Here is a 22,974-nt window from a genome sequence, read left to right as displayed (position 1 = left end):
GCACCAAGGTTGCTTACATCATCTCCCTCCTCAGTGGCTCCGCCCTCGATTGGGTATCACCTCTATGGGAGAAGTCTGATGCTCTGCTCTCTTCATATGCAGATTTCGTGGCAACCTTCAGGCGCATCTTTGATGAACCAGGTCGTGTGACCTCTGCCTCCTCTGATATCCTCCGGCTACGTCAGGGGACAAGAACAGTCGGTAAATATCTGGTACAGTACCAGATCCTAGTGTCCGAACTTTCCTGGAATGATGATGCTCTTTACTCAGCCCAAGGAGGGGCGTCTGTGTCTACAGCCCAAGGAGGGGCATCTGTGTCTACAGCCCAAGGAGGGGCGTCTGTGTCTACAGCCCTAGGAGGGGCGTCTGTGTCTACAGCCCTAGGAGGGGTATCCAATGTTCAAGCTCTAGTAGGGGCATATGAGTCTTCTCAAAAAGGAGTTTCTGATCTGTCAACCCCAGGAGGGGTGCTGGAGAAAACAACCCTGAGAGAGGTGTCTGATTCATCAACCCCAGGAGGGGTCACCAAAGTTTCAGTCCCAAGGGAAGTATCCAGAGCCAAATTCCCAGATGGAAATTTTTGTGCTACAGATGCAGTTATGAACTCCTGTTTGCCATCTTCAGAGAGCACCACCCTGTTGGCATCCAGCATGGACCAGGTCCAGGATGGTCTAACTGAACACTCGGATACCACTCATTCCGGTTCTAACCGGATTCTGACTCCTTCAGTTCCAGCTGATTCAACTGTCTTTAGACTCAATCCGGTTCCATCCGTCTGTCTGAAGATTCCTTCGGTTCCAGCCGATTCCGATATCTCTGGACCCAATCCGGTTCCATCCATAGGTCCAAAGACTCCTTCAGTTCCAGCTGATTCAACCGCCAATCCGAAGACTCCTCCGGTCCCAGCCGGTTCAAGCTTTTCTGAACCCTATCCGGTCCCATCCGTCTGTCCAGATCAGCCTCCTTCGGTTCCAGCCGATTCCAATACCTTCGGATCTAATCCAGTCCTATCCGTCGGTCTAAAGTCTCCGCCGGTCTCAACCGGTTCAAGTTTGTCTGGACTTAATTTGGTCTCGTCCATAGGTCAGGTACAGTCTCCTCTGGTCCCAGCCAGTTTAAGTTCATCAGGATTCAATCTAGATCCTTCCATTTGTTCAGGTAAAGAACTTATAAGAAGTGTCCTGGGGCCACTCCTAAAGGAGGGGGTGCTGTCACGATCTAGGTAATTTCTTATCAGTATTTACCTTCCAAATGCCTCCTGAGACTGTCCCAGTGTTCCAAGCCTGGATTCCATCTGCACTGTCTGTGTGCAGCAGCTGCACTCTGGTCTCTGGTTAACCAGCCAGCCAATCCCTGCTTCCCAGCAGGTATAAATATCCTGTTCCTGGGGTGGAAAGATGTCAGTGCTTCAATTGTCTTCAGTGATTCCAGTGTGCAGTTCTCCCATGGACTTTCTCTGCAGTACAGCCTGACTCCCTGGTGATTATACTCTGCAGTGTAACCCGACACTCCAGTGATTAACCCTCTACAGTCTACCCTGATTCACCTGTGTCTGAACTCCGGCTTCCCAGCAGCCATTCTCCAGCTTCTTCTCCAGCGATCCCCAGCATCACTTCATGCTTCACCTGTGCTTCTAAGTACAATAGTGCATTTCTATCTGCGAACCCCAGCTTCACTCAAAGCTTACCAATGATCCCAAAGTAACCATCGGTGTTCCGTCATCGATCACAAGTATTTTTCTGAACTGTGTTTCCTATTACCAGTACCAAGTCATCAGTATTCCTCTGAACTGTGTTTAATAAAACCTTTGAACTTTCCCTTGTTGTCGTGGTCACGCCTTCGGGCATTTGTTCTAAAGGTTCCCTGCATGTCCAAGAACCCTGTACTGCCTCCCAGGTACACATATACCTCAGCCCCTACAACTGAGGCTTCCCCCTGGTCAGCACCAGCCCTCGGTTCTGACAATGGACACAGATCTGGCTGCATATGCAGTGTTCTGCGTCCATCTCTGAATCAGCCCCCATATTATATTATATAGGGGTTTTGCAATAAGAAGAGGTGAATATTATTGTTGGAGATGAAACAATATGTGCATTGCCTTATGCAGCAGTAAGCCTGGAATTATGCATGGATAAGACAACTGAACATTGTAACCTTGTATTAAACATTAGCTTGCTTTTCTGTTTGCACTAACAAGCAAATATAGACTTTACTCAGGGGTAGCGTATGTCAGCAGATTTGGAATCATTTTAAAGCCTAACTTGGTAGTGTGAAGCTCTTCCATTTCTGTGTCCACATCTGAGCACTCTAGACCATGGATTTGGCTACTAAGCAGAAGAAAATATCAATTATTGGAGGAGGATTGGTAAGTAATTAATATCAAAGAGTGCTTTACAGAACTGTGTGTATACTGTATATACTAGGGGCCTAATTCAGACCTGATTTCTGCAGCAAAATTGTTCTATAATGGGCAAAACCATGTGCACTGCAGGGGGGCAGATACAACATTTGCAGAGAGAGTTAGATTTGGGTGGGTTGTTTTGTTTCTGTGCATGTAAATACTGGCTGCTTTATTTTTACACTGCAGTTTAGATTTCAGTTTAAACACACCCCACCCAACTCTAACTCTCTCTGCACATGTAATATTTGCCCCACATGCATTGCACATTGGGGGTAATTCAGACCTGATCGTAGCAGCAGATTTGTTAGCAGTTGGGCAAAACCATGGGGGTCATTCCGACCCGATCGCTCGCTGCAGTTTCTCGCAGCGCAGCGATCAGGTCGGAACTGTGCATGCGCCGGCGCCGCAGTGTGCCAGCGCATGGCAGCCGTTGTTGCCTAGCGATCACCTCTGAGGCAGAGGCGATCGCTGGGCGGGAGGGGGCTGGACGGCGGGAGCGGTCCGGCCAACGCAGGCGTGGCCGGACCATTGGGGGGGCAGGCCACGGTGGCTGCGTGACGTCACACGCAGCCGCTGCTTGCCAGGGAACGACGAGTATCTCCTGGCCAGCACGCTAAAGCTGCGCTGGTCGGGTGCTACTCTTGAAGTGCAAAGGCATCACCGCTGTGCGATGCCTTTGCACTTATGCGGGGGGGACCGGCACTGACATGCGGGGCGGACTAGCCCTGTGCTGGGCATCCCCCCGCATGTCAGTGTGGATGATCGTAGCTGTGCTAAATTTAGCACAGCTACGATCAACTCGGAATGACCCCCCATGTGCACTGCAGGTGTGGCAGCTATAACTTTTGGAGACAGAGCTAGATTTGGGTGGGTTATATTGTTTCTGTGCAGAGTAAATACTGGCTGCTTTATTTTTACACCTCAATTTAGATTTCAGTTTGAACACCCCCCACTCTCTCTGCACATGTTATATCTGCCCCCTCCCCTTCCCTGCAGTGCACATGGTTTTGCCCAATTTCTAACAAATTTGCTGCTACAATCAGGTCTGAATTACCCCCATGGTTTTGCCCATTAGAGAACAATTTTGCTGCTGTGATCAGGTCTGAAGTAGGCCCTAAGTACAATCCTCCACTTTTTAGCACTCATGTGTCTATTATGTGCCCCTTACTAGTGTTTCTGCATGTGTTTTGTAACTGTCCCATCCATTATTTGGGGCCCTATAGAACTTCATGTAATTCAGAAAACTGAATGTTCTCAGGGTTTGCCTGTGAGAACCAATGCACTTTCAGATTATGTTGGTTCCAAGAGCACTCTCCTTCCTATAACATACCTCCCAACTGTTCCTATTTTAGTGGGACAGTCCTACTTTTCTGTCACTGTCCCGCTGTCCCACCCGTGGGCCGCAGTGTCCCGCGGTGGGGTGGAAGGCCCACTCTCACTTGCTGTTCTGCTTAGCAAAGCAGCAATAAATAGATGCTGTGCGCAGGCACACAGCTTCTATTCACGGAAGAGGGGAACAGAAGGCATGCCAGCAGCTCCTAGAACGTTGAGCATGCTCCCACAGTGATGGAAAATGGGATGAATGGTTCACTGTATTCCCGTTGGGGCACACCCCTTTTGCCAAGACCACGCACACTTTTGAGACACATGTGCAGGCATTCCGAATGCAACCTACAAAATGTTGAGAGGTATTCTATAAGAAAGAGGTCTGTGGTTGAGCAGAGGGGTCCTACTGAATCCTTCCACCACCTCCGCCAGTGACTGTGAGCATACGTGAACTCAGGTAATGCATGCTCAGGAGGAGCTGATGTTCGTAGCACTGGCGTATCTGTAATGGGTACAGTGTGGTGCACATGGGCCCCTGGGATCTAGGGGAGCCCACACAGCACAAAATGCACCCATTTCTGCATCAGGGTACATTGGGTTTCACAGGGAAACATTGGGGTGTAGAGTGGATCTTAATCCAGAGGCACCAACAGCTAAAGTTTTAGGCTTTCCCAGGATGCATTGGGGCCTCCTCTATAAATCCTGCCTCCAGGCACTGGAGCTCAGTTTCGAGTTGGCGCCTGCAGCAGCAGGTCACTTGACAGGGGGCTGCTCTGGGCAGCCCGAAAAAGCTTTCTAAAAAGACTTCAAGGGCCGCAGCGCTGATATGTCAGGGTGACATTCTGTGCTGCGGCTCCGTCACCTCCCAAGCGGCGTGGCATACTCCTGCGGCCTGTTCCTGGGTACTTGCAGCGGAGATGCTCCGGCTTTAGGCACACGGTCACAGATGCTCTCCTGGTTCGCTCAGCTGTTAAGTAAGAGGGTCCCCCAGGCGGGACCCACTATTAAATCACATTCCTGACGCAGTCTAGGGAGATGGACTGCGATGCTGGCGTGAACACTGTCACTGATCAGGGACCCCACTAGACCGCCAGGGCATAGGAGTACAGGTCGGGTGTACTAATGCCCATTTTAATAAGACTCCGTAGTACCAGCGGTGAGGACCGGCACAGGGGAGCCGACGCTAGACCTGTAGCCCCTCCCCCAGCCCAGGGCACCATGGGGGTAATTCCAAGTTGATCGCAGCAGGAAATTTTTTAGCAGTTGGGCAAAACCATGTGCACTGCAGGGGGGGCAGATATAACATTTGCAGAGAGAGTTAGATTTGGGTGGGTTATTTTGTTTCTGTGCAGGGTAAATACTGGCTGCTTTATTTTTACACTGCAATTTAGATTGCAGATTGAACTCACCACATCCAAATCTATCTCTCTCTGCACATGTTATATCTGCCCCCCCTGCAGTGCACATGGTTTTGGCCAACTGCTAAAAAATTTCCTGCTGCGATCAACTTGGAATTACCCCCCATGTACTGCATATTTTCCCGCCATGGGGCTGCCTCACACTCTCCCTCACTCCCTGACTGAGACGTTGGGCGCCATCTTCTAAGCATAGCTGCGGCTAGTCCCCGGAACTGCAGGGCAAGGTCTCCATTGTAAAGCCGCCTGTATACAGTGATGTGAGTTTACAAACACTTGAGTATTCTACATGTCTTTATACAGACAGCGTTAGTTAAGAGACAGTGTACTTATTACAGGATATATTGTACGAGTATTCCGATATATACCTCCGGTCTGTACATATCTGTACATATACTAGTACAGTGCAGTTTTATTGTCATAATAATTATCTGCATTGCCTGTGACTGTGTGTGCCTGTATCTGCTGTGTGGTTTCACTTTTATTGTTTCCCAGATATATTTATCACTATATTATGTACTCTAAGGGACTAGGTGCATCTGGATCATATATATATATATATATATATATATATATATATATAGTGCGTCACAGTATTTACCCATTACGTGTATTCTACTGTGTACTCAGTCACATAATACTGGATTTATTCGCAGGTGTTGTGTACTGTGTATTCAGTCACATACTAACGGATTTATTCACAGGTATTGTACCCTGTCTGGCTTTATTGTACTAAACCGCTCTGTTGTTGCATTTGTGTACAATGTCTAACAAGAAAGGCAGTAAGTCTGTGGACGCTCCTGCATCATGCATAGCATGCGCCAAGGATTTACTGCAGGGGGAAGTTTTGTATGATGGTCTGTGTACTGTCTGCCATACATCTCCCAGTCAGTCCACAGCTTTTGTCTCCAAACAGGAGCCACACTGGGCTGCGTTCACAAACCTACTAGGTACTCTGGCGGAATGCCTTACGCTCTGTATGGGACCACCTGTGCCACTACAGCCACAAATTGTCCCTATGGTTAACCCGCCTTGGGCGAAAAATTTGTCTAACCAGTTGCAGCAATTAAATCAATCCTTGGTCAGACAAAAACCTACTCCAGGTGACTTCCATGTCTCTGGGTCATCTAAGCGGGCTGCTTCCTCCTCACAATCCACAAATCTCTCAGATGTTTCATCTGAAGAGGAATGGGAGCATACTGTCCTGTCAGACACTGAATCAGGTGTTTCTGATGAGGATTCTCCATTGCAAATTGATGTCCCTGCCCTAGTGGTTGCTATTAAGCAGATCCTACAATCACTGATGAGGAGGGTTCCATTACTGTGGCTAAGAAAACTGATATGTTTAAATGGCAGAAGGGGGTTAAAAATCTATTACCCCATTTAGACCATTTGGTGGACATCAGGCAGGAACCCTGGTCTAATCCAGGGAAGAAATTCCCTCTGTCTAAACGGGCCTTGGCTCACTATCCTCTCAATGCAGAGTTATGTAACAAGTGGGAAAATCCACCGCCGGAGGATTCTCATGTCACCCACCTAGTGGTGTCATCCACTCTGCCTGTCACCACTGTCACTTCACTGAAGGAACTGACAGATAAGCGTGTGGAGGGATGCCTGAAATCTATTTACTCCCTTACAGGTGCTGTACACAGACCCACTATTGCAGCCTCTTGGGCTGCAAAAGGTATTGAAGCATGGGTTCAGAAATTAGAGGAAGAGCTGCCCAAGGATATATCTGACAATGCCAGACAATACTTGTCTCACATTACCGCCGCTGCCTATTACATTCAGGAGGTGTCCTCTGAGGTGGATGTGTTGGCAGCCAAGGCGTTGACGTCGGTCCTGGCTCGCCATATTCTGTGGTTGAGGTCATGGAAAGTGGACCTAGACTCCTAAAAGACCTTTGAGGTACTCCCCTTTAAGGGGGACATTTTGTTTGGGGAAAACCTGAATAAAATTGTGTCTGAGTTAGCAGCTGCTAAGACTGCTTTTCTCCCAAATGCTAATCCTTCTGCACAGAAGGCAAAAGGTAGCACTTTTCATTATTTTCGGCTTCAAGGGAAAGCAAAGGTCAGGCAATATCGTGCTCCCAAAACCACAAAGCCCAAGGCTATACAATCCTGGGTGGCCCATCATCCTGCTTCTAAACAAGTCTGCCACATGACCTGTCGGGCCTCCCCCTGGGGGACCCCAGGGTGGGAGGCCGACTACTGCAGTTCACCCAGGTCTGGTTAAAGACCACTTCAAATGCATGGGTGCGGGAGGTTGTCTGTCACAGGTACGCAGCCTCCTTCATTAGACGTTCCCCTCATCAGTTTTGCATCGCGGTTAACCCTTCGGATCCGTTAAAGGCGCAAGCTCTGCAAAAGGTTTTGAGTTCCCTCCTGAATACAGGAGTGATAGTGCCGGTACCTCTGTCCCACAGAGGCAGAGGTTACTACTTGACCCTGTTTCTAGTTCCGAATCCCTATGTGTCGTTCCGGCCTATACTCAACTTCAAATCACTGAGCAAGTTTGTGAAAGTGTCCAAGTTCAGTATGGAAACACTGCGCTCATTTCTACTGGCTATATAACCTGGAGACTATATGGTATCCCTGGATATACAGGATGCGTACCTGCATATACCTATAGGCATGTTGCATCAGCAGTATCTGCGGTTTGCTATTGGTGACCTCCACTATCAGTTCCAGGCTCTGCCATTTGGACTGGCTATGGCTCCTCGGATATTCACCAAGGTCATGGCCATAATGATGGCCAATGAGTCAAGATCATGCCATATCTGGATGACTTGCTGATTCTGGCAAACTCCCACAATGTCCTCCTCAGTCATCTGCAACTGACGGTAAGCTTCCTACAAGCCCACTGGTGACTCATCAATTGGAAGAAAACCTCGCTGGTCCCAGCTCAGAGCATGGTGTACCTGGGGTCACTCCTGGACACACACAGTCAGCGACTGTTTCTGTCTCCAGAAAAAGTCCTGAAGCTTCAGGACAGGATAAGATGCTTCCTTTTTTCGCCCCAGAGTGACAATACACTCAGCGATGCAAATACTGGCCTGATGATGTTGGTAGTCGACATGGTAGAGTATGCTCAATTTCATTCCCGCCCTCTGCAGAGGTTAATTCTTTCCTAGTGGGACGGCCTACCTCATCGGATCAGATATCACATGATCACTTTGACTCCGGAGGTTCATCTGTCACTGACCTGGTGGCTCCAGGTCCAGCAATTGAGCAGGGGCTATCCCTTCTGGATCCCCGACTGGGTCCTGCTGACAATGGAGGCCAGTCTGAGGGGATGGGGTGTGGTGTTGGACTCATTTCAGGGTCAATGGACCAAGGAGAAATCACTCCTCCCTATAAACATTCTGCAGTTGCGGGCAGTGTTCAATGCATTGACTCTCGCACTGCCTCTTGTACAGAACAGGCCGGTTCAAGTATGGTCTGACAATGCCACAACGGTGGCATACATAAACCATCAAGGTGGAACTCAAAGCTGCATGGCTATGATGGAAGTGTCAAAAATACTTTGTTGGACGGAACGCCATCTGCCAGCAATATCGGCAGTGTTCATTCCGGGTGTTCTAAACTGGGAAGCAGACTTCCTCAGTCGCAAGGACATGCATGCCGGAGAGTGGAGACTTCATCCAGAAGTCTTTCAAATCCTAGTGGACACCTGAGGAAGCCGCTACAGGTGGAGAAACGCGTTGAGAGGCGACACACGGGTCCGGAACCGATAGCTAAGGCTCTGAGGGAACACTGCGGACTGACTTGCGGCACGTATATATTGGGTCTCCAAGAAGGGAACGCATTATGGTTAGAGTAACCAGTTCCATTGGGAGACTCTAACTGCAGCACCAAGGAAACAATGCCCATATAACAACTGTGTCCCATACTCTATCTAAGAGGTGACCTTATGCTTGCGACCTAGCTAACAAATACTGTGAATGTTAACTGCCTGAATTGACAGACTGCACTGATTAACATACTAATGCTTGCTGGACTCTGATTACTGATATATTAACAACTGCTGGACTCATGAGATGAGGCTAATTAACAACCATAATTCCATATGAGTGAGAGCTGCGCAAAAAGTGCATATTAATATACCAGTCAGAGCTGACTATCAGTGGCGGATCTTGCCACGGGCAAGCGGTACTTTTGCCCGGGGTGCCGTCATCCGGAGGGCGCCGCACCAGGCCAAGATCCACCACTGTGCCCCCCCCCCACTTTGAAGGGAACCAGACGCGTAGCGTCTAGTTTCCCTTCATTGAGAGGACCTTAGTTGTGCGGTGCGCGATGTCGTCATCGCGCACCGCACAGCAAAGGTCCTCTCCATGAAGGGAAACTAGACGCTACGGTCTAGTTTCCCTTCATGTAGAGGACCTTTGCTGTGCGGTGCGCGATGACGTCATCGCGCACCGCACAGCATAGTGGCACAGACACTAGGGGTCATAATTGACCTCTAGTGTCTATGCTGTTCTATGGGAGAGACGTAATAACGTCTCTCCAATAGATCGAGGAGAGGAGAGGAGAAGAGCGGCGCCGCCGGCGGAGGAGGTCTGCAGCGGTCTGGATCAGGAACGGGGATGGTAAGTATACTTTTTTATTTTTTATTTTATTTTTTCTTTCAACGTCGCTACAGGGGGCATAAATGGGGGCGTAACTGACCACGCCCCCATTTGAAGCCACGCCCCTATACTTTGCCCGGGGCGCCACAAGGCCAAGAACCGGCCCTGCTGACTATGTTCTAATTAAGTGTGTTTCTAATCAAAAGGATAGTTGGAAAAGACTGTTGGACTTGCTAGAGGATTTCAGCCACTAATTATAATCTCATGTGAATGTGAACATTGGAAAAAGTGTACACTAATATACTAACTTGAATCAAATGAGCTCTAGTTAAGAGACTGCCTGACTAACTAAACGGATGATAATAAGAAACAGCAGAGATAAATAATTTAGTGCCAATTTCAGGCTAATCATTGTTTAAAATGTTCAATTTGATCAGTAGGAATATAAGTATTGATTACTTCTGATTTATTGCCTGATATTAATTATGTTTGAGGGCTAAATTAAACATCATAGAAATGAAATTGTTGCAGTGAACATTGGTTATTTAGATTGGATTCTTTATTCATTTATTGTGTTGGGGGGAATTTTATCTTTCCAGCTAAGCATTATTTAATTGCTCCCTATAAGAAAGTGGTTGAATTAGCTAATGAAATGACCAATGATTCATTGTGGTGTTTTATTTAAATGTTTTAATGAAATATTGACACCGGCCGTGTGTGGTTTTTTGTTTTTGTTTTTATGTATTTTTGTTATAGGATATGGTGGGATAAATAATAAATTGAATTTTAAACAAAAGATTCTGGTAGTACAGCGCTTCATTAGTTGTATTTCTTCCTAGTGGACAAGTGGGGGCTACCAGATGTAGACCTGATGGCGTCTTGACACAATCACAAGGTTCCGGTCTTCGGATCAAGGACCAGGGATCCTCAAGCAGCATTCGTGGATGCACTAGCAATTAAATGGAACTTTCAGCTGTCCTATGTGTTCCCTCCAGCGTCACTCCTGCCCAAGGTCCTGTGGAAGTTAAAACAAGAAGGAGGAATACTACTTCTAGTCGTTCCAGCGTGGCCCAGACGGCATTGGTTCTCAGACCTGCAGGGTCTATTGACAGAGCATCTCCTTCTACTTCCTCAGCGCCCAGACCTCCTCGTACAGGGCCCTTGTCTTTATACGGACCTGGTCAGACTGGCTTTGATGGCGTGGCTCTTGAAGCATCACTCCTAATGGTCAAAGGATTCTCTGAGGCTGTCATTCAAACTATGTTGAAAGCCCGCAAACCAGCATCTGCCCGGATTTATTGCAGGGTCTGGAATTCTTACTTCACCTGGTGTGCTGAGAAGAAGTATGGTGTATACAGATTCAGAACATCCAGAATTCTAGCTTTTTTGCAACACGGCCTGTATTTAGGCCTTTATCTGGCCTCCCTCATGGTTCATATATCTGCCTTGTTGGTTTGGTTTCAGAGAAAATTTGTGTCTATACCTGATGTTCATACATTCACTCAGAGTGTCTTAAGGATTCAGCCTCCCTATGTCCCTCCTGTGGCTCCATGGGATTTGTCTGTTGTCCTGAATGCCCTGCAAGAGTCTCCATTTGAATCTCTTGAGTCAGTGGACCTTAAATGGCTCATAGCCAAGGTCTTGTTTTTACTGCCTCTTCTAGAAGGGTGTCTGACTTAGGCGCTTTGTCCTGTCAGCCACCCTTTCTGATATTTCATCGTGACTGGGCAGTTCTTAGAACTCGCCCAGGTTATTTACCTAAGGTGGTGTCATCTTTTCACCTTAACCAAGAGATTGTGGTTCCGGCCTTTATCTCTTCGGATTTGTCCTCCATAGAGCGGTCTTTGGATGTGGTAAGGGCTCTCCGTATATATGTGGAGAGGATTGCCTCTATCAGGAGGTCATATTCCCTTTTTGTCTTGTTTGGTTTTCACAAACGTGGCTGGCCTGCAAAAATGCAAATTTTGGCCAGATGGTTTAGAATGGTGATTAGACAAGCTTATGCGCAGGCTGGACCCAAGGCTCCTGCTGCTATTAATGCCCATTCTACTCTGCCTGTTGGACTGTCTTGGGTGGCCCGCTGTGGCGCATCTGCAGATCAATTGTGCAAGGTGGCTACGTGGTCTTCAGTGAACACGTTCATTAGGTTCTATGCCTTTGATACTTCCACCTACCTGGATGCTTACTTTAAACACCGGTTTCTCATACCCACTAAGGCATGTCCCCTCCCTTTAGGAACTGCTTTAGGACATCCCCGATGTTTCCATGTGGAACACAATGTACCCTGCTGCAGAAAAGGAGAGTTATGGTAGACTTACCATGGTTAACTCTCTTTCTGCGAGGTACATTGGTTCCACAGGACACCCACCCTGATGCACGTAGCTTTTATGGGTTTGTATGGCATTAGCCGCTGGTCCCTTCTGTTGTCATGAGAATGTGGTTATGATAAAATGATAGTTAGGATCAGATGGGTTTCTCTATGCAACATATCCACTTTTCCTCTTTAGAAGCATTGTTAACTCTACCCCAGAGTCTTATGCATGTGAAAATGAATTATGCTTACATGCATGATTACATATACAAAATTCATTATGCTTACAGGCGTGATTACATATACAGGTAGGAGCAATGCTGAAAATTAAGTTTTGGGAGGAATATAATAATTAAACGCCAGAGCCAGATTAAGGGGGGTCCCAGGGGGTACGTTACAAGACCAAATTAGTTTTTCAGAGATGGAGACAGCCTTTGTCGTAAGGAGGGACATCTGCGTGTGCAAAAGGGGCGTGGTCTATGAAAATGGGGCGTGGCCTACAGAGAAGGGGCATGGCTTTGCAGAGGGTCTGCAATTGCGATCCACGCCCTGTTTTTGTCACTGAGGGGGTATACCCAGCTCGGTGAGCTGCTGGCACACAGCGTCTATTCACCGCTCTGCTGAGTGAGTGCAGGAGCCTCCCAACTGCCCCCCCACCGCGGGACACTGCGGCCCATGGGTGGGACAGTCCCCCAAAAAATGGGATTGTCCGGTGAATATCAGGACAGTTGGAAGGTATGATAACATGTGTTGTGTATATGTATGTATGCTGTGTGTGTAGGTAATGCTGTGTGTGACTGTGTTATGTGTTTTATATATATATATATATATATATATATATATATATATATATGTATGCTGAGTGTGTATTCAAAATATATATAAATATAAATGTGTGTCTCGGGGCCCCCTTGACTTAAGTAACCCAGGCCCCCCGGAGCATTAATCCGGCCCTAACCATAGCATATTTACCACAAGGCACCCAAAGTGGCTGCTTAGGTCCCTGTGGGTCCCAGGGAGCCTGTAACAAGCAGTGACGTGCGGTGGGGTGAGGCAGGTGAAACAGAGCCTTTCCTGTCATACTAACGTTTGTTCCAGAGTTTTGATTGTATAAAGTATATGAAAATTACAAAGAATATATTATCAATATCTTCTTTGCATTATTTTAATCATTTGTATAGCCAAAACTCTGGAGTAAAAAGTCTATGGCACCTGCCTATCTTTTCCACACAGCTTTGATCAAACCGCACCAAATTTCCAGGAGTTTATACTACTGCACCTGTGCATAATGTCCAGATGTACCCTTAGGCTCATATATTGCGTGTAAATCTGGCTCTGGTGCTAGTCAGTGCCTCCTGAGCCATTTAGCTCACCGCACGTGCCTGGCAACAAGGCTGTATAAAGGGCATTACCGGTGGACCGCGAGCTCCGCCAAAATTGTCAGAGAGCTGAGCTGGCTGAATAGTCTTGGTAGGCTGTCAGTGATTAGACTGCTGTTCTGTGCTAGCTATAGTGTACACCTGTGTCTCCAGTCCTGCAGAATTGTGCTTGTGACCCATCATGACATGTGTGTATGACCTAAGACGTGCCGTGTGGAGAGAGGAGCCAGGACATGCACAGAGAAAAACATGAGGTCTTCCTGTGTACATTATTACAGTATTTTTTATATTTAGTATAATATCTACCTACTTCAAATTCCAGTCAGGAGAGAGGTAGACAGTGTTATTTTAAGTACGGTATACATTCATCTGTTACAATCTTGCATGGGGGGGGGGGGGAGCGGGGGAGGTGCACACACTGACTGGTAAGTGTGTGGCACTGATATGTAATCAATACAGTAAGTGTGTGCGTGTGTGTGTGGGGGGGGGTGAGGCACTCATATATGATGAAGTCAACACTAATTGTGACTGGATGTAATAATAAGTATTATATGTTATAGGTGCCTGCACACTTATTGTAGCCCATCCCCCGTAATATTCATTATTGCACCCTTAGGGGCGCCGGATCCTGGAGGGTGCCACTAAATTCATCTAGCAAAAAACTGAAGGATGACTGTGTGTGCGGCCTCCTCCTTACACTGCGCTGGCTGCTGCTGCGGGTCTAATCAGGTGCAGTCATCGCTATCAGGCTGTACAGAGTGCCTCAGCGCTTCCTCAATGCTAACAAGTTAAACATCAAGTCATATGAAGGCACACTGGAGGCGCTCCTCATAGTCCCGATGCAGGCCCCTGGATCCTGACTCTTTAGCAGCAAGCAGCACCTGACTACATCATACTTGCCTACTCTCCCGGAATGGCCGGGAGGCTCCCGAAAATCGGGTGACCCTCCCGGCCCCCCGGAAGAGCAGGCAAGTCTCCCGGAATCAGGGGTCCCCCTGCCCGTCCGCCCACTTAGTGTGTAAAGTGGGCGGTCCGGGCTGTTGATGACGCGATTCTTCCTGAATCGCGTCATCATAGCCACACCCCCTGCAGTGTAATGCCGGGGATCGCGGCATTACAGAGCAGGGGCGGGGCTTAAATGATGTGGCATGGTAACTCCACCCCCATCCCACCCCTGCTCCACCCCTGCCCCGCCTCCGGGCCACCTCCTCCCCACGTCACAGCTCTCCCCTCCCCCCCTGCTGAGCCGACCTGGCTGCTCTCTCCCGCAGAGAGCAGCCAGAATGTCGGCATGTATGGACTACATGTCTGCACCTGCAGCGTCGCTGTAATGCTGCTGCCGCCTGTAAGAGGAACCATACCAATTATGAGGGTAAACAAGGAAACAACTATTAGTTAAATAACCCATGGGGGTTTCTGCAGGACCACAGACATTACACATCTTACATCCTGGTGTGTGGTTTGCACTTGTAAACAGCATAATAGGGAAACACAGGCAGTCGGGTACAATACAGTACATATGGAGGAGGGGGGGGCAGTAATTAACTTACAGATGGGGGATGGAACACAATAAGGAGCATAAAAATATATGTATATACGTATATAATACTGTATGTATGTATGTATGTATGTATGTATACACATACAATTAAATATCCCACCAGATCGAATATACAGATGCAGTGTATACAGGATAGATAGATAGATAGATAGATAGATAGATAGATAGATAGATAGATAGATAGATAGATAGATAGATAGATAGATAGATAGATAGATAATTATCCCAGCACTCAGCAAAAAAAATTGAAATTGTCCTCAGTGTCCTATACAATTGTCAACATGCCAGCTAGCATGTATACATTACATATGCAGAAATAAGAACAGTCATCACTCAAGGATTTGAAAGTAAAAGTACTGTATATTGTGAACAAAGTCAAGAAAATATACTTTTTCACTTTAAAAGTCCATGAGTGTTGTTTCTTCTTTCTGTATATGTATAATAATGCAATATACCCTAGTCCACCTAGTTGCCACCTGCATCTCCCCTCCGAAACGTGGGGGGGTTTGCAGGTTAGGGGGCGCTAGGCTGGAGATTTCCTTAGGGTGCATAGAGACCTTGCACCGGCCCTGCCTCAGTCAGTAGCTGTATTGATTATATATGAGTGTCTTTAGTGTGCATCCATTATATACCAAGGTCTCCCCCACCTCCCTCTCACTGATTTTAGCAGGCATGACAATCAGTGAGGGGTGACTGATATATAGTAAATACAGTCACTGACTGAAGGGTGTAATAATGGGTACTATAAAATACTGTTGTAAAATGCAGTCAGTGAGTGAGGGGGAGATAAATATTAGAGATGTGCACCGGACATTTTTCGGGTTTTGTGTTTTGGTTTTGGATTCGGTTCCGCGGCTGTGTTTTGGATTCGGACGCGTTTTGGCAAAACCTCCCTTAAGAATTTTTGTCGGATTCGGGTGTGTTTTGGATTAAAAAACAGCTTAAATCATAGAATTTGGGGGTAATTTTGATCCTATAGTATTATTAACCTCAATAACCATAATTTCCACTCATTTCCAGTCTATTCTGAACACCTCACACCTCAGAATATTATTTTTAGTCCTAAAATTTGCACCGAGGTCGCTGGATGACTAATCTAAGTGACCCAAGTGGGTGGCACAAACACCTGGACCATCTAGGAGTGGCACTGCAGTGTCAAGCAGGATGGCACTTTAAAAAATTGGCCCCAAACATCACATGATGCAAAGATAAATTAAAAAAAAGGTGCAAGATGGAATTGTCCTTGGGCCCTCCCACCCACCCTTATGTTGTATAAACAGGACATACACACTTTAACAAACCCATCATTTCAGTGACAGGGTCTGCCACATGACTGTGGCTGAAATGACTGGTTGGTTTGTGCCCCCACCAAAAAAGAAGCAATCAATCTATCCTTGCACAAACTGGCTCTACCAAGGCAAGATGTCCACCTCGTCCTCATCGTCTGATTCCTCACCCCTTTCACTGTGTACATCCTCCTCCTCCTCACAGAGTATTAATTCGTCCCCACTGGAATCCACCATCAAAGGTCCCTGTGTACTTTGTGGAGGCAATTGCTGGTAAATGTCTCCACGGAGGAATTGATTATAATTCATTTTGATGAACATCATCTTCTCCACATTTTCTGGAAGTAACCTCCTACGCCGATCGCTGACAAGGTTACCGGCTGCACTAAACACTCTTTCGGAGTACACACTGGAGGGGGGGCAACTTAGGTAAAATAAAGCCAGTTTGTGCAGGGGCCTCCAAATTGCCTCTTTTTCCTGCCAGTATACGTACGGACTGTCTGACATGCCTACTTGGATGCTGTCACTCATATAATCCTCCACCATTCTTTCAATGGTGACAGAATCATATGCAGTGACAGTAGACGACATGTCAATAATCGTTGGCAGGTCCTTCATTCCGGACCAGATGTCAGCTATCGCTCCTGACTGCACTGCATCACCGCCAGCGGGTGGTTTTGGAAATTTGATCCTTTTCCTGGCAGCTCCAGTGGCGGGAGAAAATGAAGGAGGAGCTGTTGGCGGGTCACGTTCCGCTTGACTTGACAATTGTCTCACCAGCAGGTCTTTGAACATCTGCAGACTTGTGTCTGCCGGAAAGAGAGATATAATGTAGGCTTTAAACCTAGGATCCAGCACGGTGGCCAAAATGTAGTGATCTGATTTCAACAGATTGACCACCCGTGAATCCTGGTTAAGTGAATGAAGGGCTCCATCCACAAGTCCCACATGCCTGGCGGAATCGCTCCGTTTTAGCTCCTCCTTCAATCTCTCCAGCTGCTTCTACAAAAGCCTGATGAGGGGAATGACCTGACTCAAGCTGGCAGTGTCTGAACTGACTTCACGTGTGGCAAGTTCAAAGGGTTGCAGAACCTTGCACAATGTTGAAATCATTCTCCACTGCGCTTGAGTCAGGTGCATTCCCCCTCTTTTGCCTATATCGTAGGCAGATGTATAGGCTTGAATGGCCTTTTGCTGCTCCTCCATCCTCTGAAGCATATAGAGTGTTGAATTCCACCTCGTTACCACCTCTTGCTTCAGCTGATGGCGGGGCATGTTCAGGAATGTTTGCTGGTGCTCCAGTCTTCGGCACGCGGTGGCTGAATGCTGAAAGTGGCCCGCAATTCTTCGGGCCACGGACAGCATCTCTTGCACACCCCTGTCGTTTTTTATAAAATTCTGCACCACCAAATTCATTGTATGTGCAAAACATGGGACGTGCTGGAATTTGCTCACATGTAATGCACGCACAATATTGGTGGCGTTGTCAGATTTCACAAATTCCCAGGAGAGTCCAATTGGGGTAAGCCAATCTGCGATGATGTTCCTCCGTTTCCGTAAGAGGTTGTCAGCTGTGTGCCTCTTATTGAAAGCGGTGATACAAAGTGTAGCCTGCCTAGGAACGAGTTGGCGTTTGCGAGATGCTGTAGCTGGTGCCGCTGCTGCTGTTGTTGCTGCGGGAGTCAATACACATACCCAGTGGGCTGTCACAGTCATATTGTCCTTAGTCTGCCCTGCTCCACATGTCCGTGGTTAAGTGGACAGTGAGTACAACTGCATTTTTTAGGACACTGGTGACTCTTTTTCTGATGTCTGTGTACATTCTCTGTATCGCCTGCCTAGAGAAGTGGAACATAGATGGTATTTGGTACCTGGGACACACTACCTCAAGAAATTCTCTAAGTCCCTGTGAACTAACGGCGGATACCGGATGCACATCTAACACCAACATAGTTGTCAAGGCCTGAGTTATCTGCTTTGCAACAGGATGACTGCTGTGATATTTCATCTTCCTCGCAAAGGACTGTTGGACAGTCAATTGCTTACTGGAAGTAGTACAAGTGGTCTTCCGACTTCCCCTCTGGGATGACGATCGACTCCCAGCAGCAACAACAGCAGCGCCAGCAGCAGTAGGCATTACACTCAAGGATCCCTTGGAGGAATCCCAGTTAGGAGAGGACTCGTCAGACTTGCCAGTGACATGGCCTGCAGGACTATTGGCGTTTCTGTCTAAGGAGGAAATTGACACTAAGGGAGTTGGTGGGGTGGTTTGCAGCAGCTTGGGTACAAGAGGAAGAAGGGATTTAGTTGTCAGTGGACTGCTTCCGCTGTCACCCAAAGTTTTTGAACTTGTCAATGACTTCTGATGAATGCGCTCCAGGTGACGTATAAGGGAGGATGTTCCTAGGTGGTTAACGTCCTTACACCTACTTATTACAGCTTGACAAAGGCAACACACGGCTTGACACCACTTGTCCACATCTCTGTTGAAATAAATCCACACCGAAGAGGTGATTTTTTTTGGTATTTTGACCAGGCATGTCAATGGCCTTAATCATCCCACGGACAACAGGTTTCTCCCCGGGTGCCTGACTTAAACAAACCACCTCTCCATCAGAATCCTCCTTGTCAATTTCCTCCTCAGCGCCAGCAACACCCATATCCTCATCCTGGTGTACTTCAACAGTTACATCTTCAATTTGACTATCAGGAACTAGTTTGTGGGTGCTCCTTCCAGCACTTGCAGAGGGTGTGCAAATGGTGGAAGGAGCCACCTCTTTCCGTCCAGTGTTGGGAAGGTCAGGCATCGCAACCGACACAATTGGACTCTCCTTAGGGATTTGTGATTTAGAAGAACGCACAGTTCTTTGCTGGGATTTTGCCAGCTTAACTCTTTTCATTTTTCTAGCGGGAGGATGAGTGCTTCCATCCTCATGTGAAGCTGAACCACTAGCCATGAACATAGGCCAGGGCCTCAGCCGTTCCTTGCCACTCAGTGTCGTAAATGGCATATTGGCAAGTTTACGCTTCTCTTCAGACGCTTTTAATTTAGATTTTTGGGTCATTTTACTGAACTTTTGTTGTTTGGATTTTACATGCTCTCTACTATGACATTGGGCATCGGCCTTGGCAGACGACGTTGATGGCATTTCATCATCACTGCCATGACTTGTGGCAGCAGCTTCAGCACTAGGTGGAAGTGGATCTTGATCTTTCCCTATTTTACCCTCCACATTTTTGTTCTCCATTTTTTAATGTGTGGAATTATATGCCAGTAATATATCTGGAATTAGACGGCAATAATGTCTGGAATTAGATACCACTAGATAGATACCAGATACCACTGTGACTGGAATGATGATGACCTATGCACAGTGACAGGACACTACCACAGCACCCTACAGCAGCAAGATGCAGCACAAGACACTGGACTTTTAGTCACCACAATGCAGCACTGATACTGAGCACAGATATTGAGCACTGTTCAGGATAATAGAACTGACACGGGGCAGCAAAATACAGCACTGGACTACTGTACTGTACTGTACTACTATATACTGGTCAGTGGTCACCACAATGCAGCAATGATAATAATGAGCACAGATACTGAGCACTGTTCTGGATAATGGAACTGACACTGGGCAGCAAAATACAGCAATGGACTACTGTACTACTATATACTGGTCAGTGGTCACCACAATGCAGCAATGATAATAATGTGCATAGATACTGAGCACTGTTCTGGATAATATAACTGACACGGAGCAGCAAAATACAGCAATGGACTACTGTACTGTACTACTATATATATACTGGTTACCACAATGCGACACTGATACTGAGCACAGATATTGAGCTGAGATTTAGCTGATATTGGGCTATTCAGGCAGAGAACGTAGCCACGTCCTCTCACTATCTCGACAATGCACGAGTGAAAATGGCGGTGACGCACGGCTCTTTATATGGAATCCGAATCTCGCAAAAATCGGACAGCGGGATTATGACGTTATCCCCCGTTCGGGTTTTACGTGTTAGGCGGGATGAACTGAGGCTGCCTCGGACCCGTGTAAACCACGTGAAGTACGGGGGGGTTCGGATCTCGACGAACCGAACCCGCTCATCTCTAATAGATATGAGTATTTTATGTGATGGGGCTTGCTACAATCAGAAAGCCTGGGTCAGTTAGTGTGGGTGTAATAATGAGGTATGGGCATCAGTTAAATTCAGTGAGGGGGAAAGTAATATACTGTAATAGAAAATAACGAGAAAAAAAATAATGTAAGGGGCATAAATCAGGAATGAAAATAAAGTGCTATGGATTGTTTGAGGGGGTGGTATTTATGTGACCGGCGGTTGGGAGACCGACGGTCACATGACCTCCACCGACATCCCGCCCCCTCGCTATCCCGATGGTCGGCATGCCGACCAACAGGGAATATTTCCACTCGTGGGTGTACACGACACCCATAGAGTGGGAATAGAACCCGTGCCACCGAACCCACAAGGGGCTTACTGCACTCACCCCTCTCCGCCGGGATCCCGGCATCAGTATGCTGCCGGGATCCCGGTGTCGGTTTGCTGAGACCGCCAGTCAGACATACTACACCCGTTTGAGGGAGGGGAGCACTAAGGACCTCATTCAGTAAGGATTGCAATTTCTGCTAAAAAGAAGTTGCTGCAAACAAATACAGATAGAGCCACATTCATTAAACATTGCTACATCGCAGGCGGGGCCGATCGGCGTGCCTAGGTGTGCATGCGCCTCAGCCCGCCGCCGAGCATACACAGACGTGCCCCGTTCGCTACCAGCAGTCCACCTTGCCGGGCGCGACAAGGCACAGACGGAGACACAATACGTTTGGCTCCATCTGTAGTTGCTGAAGTAAAGAAAAAAATGCCCATTACAGAAATTACGAATGCATTGCAATATGCGGGTTGGTTGCAAAACCATATGCACACAAGAAGCTGGAATTGGTCATCGCTGATGTCAGAGGCCCTCCTTAAAAACGCCTGGACATGCCTGCTTTTTTCAGACACACCCAGAAAATGGCAGGTTTCCGCACAGAAACGCCGATCACAATGTGTACACAATTTCTGTTGCTATTTTGACTCACTCGTGTGCAATGCAAATGCTGTGCATACGCAGTTGTTCAATAATTGGCTGGATTGTGAATTGCAAATTTTGCAATCCTTACTGAATGAGATCCTAAATCGGTCTTGCTTATGTCCCTATGAGGTCTTAATCCACATCTGATTAAACATCATCCTAATAGGATTATGCACTAAAGGTCCGTACACACAGAGCGATTTTACATATGAGCTATACTGACTGAACAATTTACCTTGAACTGGCAGTAGGAGATTTTGACTAACTTCACCAGCGATTTTGACTAAGTGTGCAAGTGATTTTGGCTATGGGCGAGTTTGACTAACTCATTTAAATAGGGGGATGTTTTCACTTTTCCTGTGACATAGGGGGTCATTCCGAGTTGATCGCTCGCTGCTGATTTTCGCAGCGCAGCGACCAGCTGAAAAAACAGGATTTCTGCACATGAGTATGCCCCGCAATGTGCACGCGTGACGTATGGGTACAAAGCCCGTTGTGGTTGTGCTCACGTTCTAGCAAAGTTTTCCTTCGCACTGGCAGCCGCTAGGAGATTGACAGGAAGGGGGCGTTTTCAGGGAGTGTTTAGAAAAACGCAGGCGTGTCCGAAAAAATGCAGGCGTGGCTGGGTGTTCGCTGGGTGGGTGTATGACATCAAATCCGGACACACATAGGCTGAATTGATCGCAAACGCTTAGTAGGTTCAGAGCTACTCTGAAACTGCACAAAATGTTTTTGTAGAGCTCGGCTGCACATGCGTTCGCACTTCTGCTAAGCTAAAATACACTCCCCAGTGGGAGGCGGCATAGCGTTTGCACGGCTGCTTAAAACTGCTAGCGATCTATCAACTCGGAATGACCCCCATAGTCAAAATTGACTTGCCTACACAGTCTATTTTTCCTAGCAATACCGACCTGGAGGGACGCGCATCGCTATCGCTGGCTGTGTACACACGGAGCGATATGCACTAACTTTCTTAGCGATTTTGACTATATAGTCAAAATCACTGAGCCATAAAGCTGCATGTGTATGGACCTTTAGGGTGTTTCAAATAATCTAATGGTTTTCCTAAAATCTTCTACATTCTCCTCACTGGAAGGAATAGCAATGGCTTTGAGTGTAATTAATATGAAAACATGTTAGTAATATAAATTAACTAAAATAAACAGTAACTATTTGTATTAATTATATTATAATTAGTTGTCATTTAGTAATAATATGTTAATCAGTGTTAGTGTGATTGTTCATAAGTAATATGATTATATACCAAATGTTCTCATTAATCTGCACCTTTGCACATACAGGTGAAACCCAAAAAAATTTAAATGTTTATTTATTTATTAACAGTTTCTTATATAGCGCAGCATATTCCGTTGCGCTTTACAATTAGAACAACAGTAACAGAACAAAACTGGGTAAAAACAGACAGACATAGAGGTAGGAAGGCCCTGCTCGCAAGCTTACAATCTATAGGAAAATAGGCATAGATGCACAAGGATATATGCTATCTATTGCATAATGGTCCACCAGATTGCTAGGTTCTTAACGGATTGTATGGTGATACCCCGCAATGTTGGCCAAGTGTCAGGAGGGTGTGAGAGTAAAGAAAGACAAGATATGTGAT

At 46.9% G+C, this 22,974-nt stretch overlaps 1 protein-coding gene across 2 annotated transcripts in view; it reads left to right on the top strand.

Moving 5' to 3' along the window:
• The first annotated feature begins 2,248 nt into the window (after positions 1-2,248).
• The window catches only part of KMO (kynurenine 3-monooxygenase), a 482,345-nt gene continuing 461,619 nt past the window's right edge, over positions 2,249-22,974 (top strand). The window contains exon 1 of one of the 2 annotated variants that reach the window (XM_063917607.1): positions 2,249-2,365. In XM_063917607.1, the coding sequence (XP_063773677.1) occupies positions 2,315-2,365 (51 nt within the window). In that variant the 5' untranslated portion in view covers positions 2,249-2,314. The remainder of the gene's footprint in view (positions 2,366-22,974) is intronic. The other variant, XM_063917609.1, reaches the window with a different exon arrangement.

The sequence above is a fragment of the Pseudophryne corroboree genome, chromosome 4 (genome assembly GCF_028390025.1).
Source record: "Pseudophryne corroboree isolate aPseCor3 chromosome 4, aPseCor3.hap2, whole genome shotgun sequence".
NCBI classification, from domain to species: domain Eukaryota; kingdom Metazoa; phylum Chordata; class Amphibia; order Anura; family Myobatrachidae; genus Pseudophryne; species Pseudophryne corroboree.
Note: the sequence above shows the minus strand (reverse complement) of the source record. Positions and strands in the feature narration are given on the sequence as shown.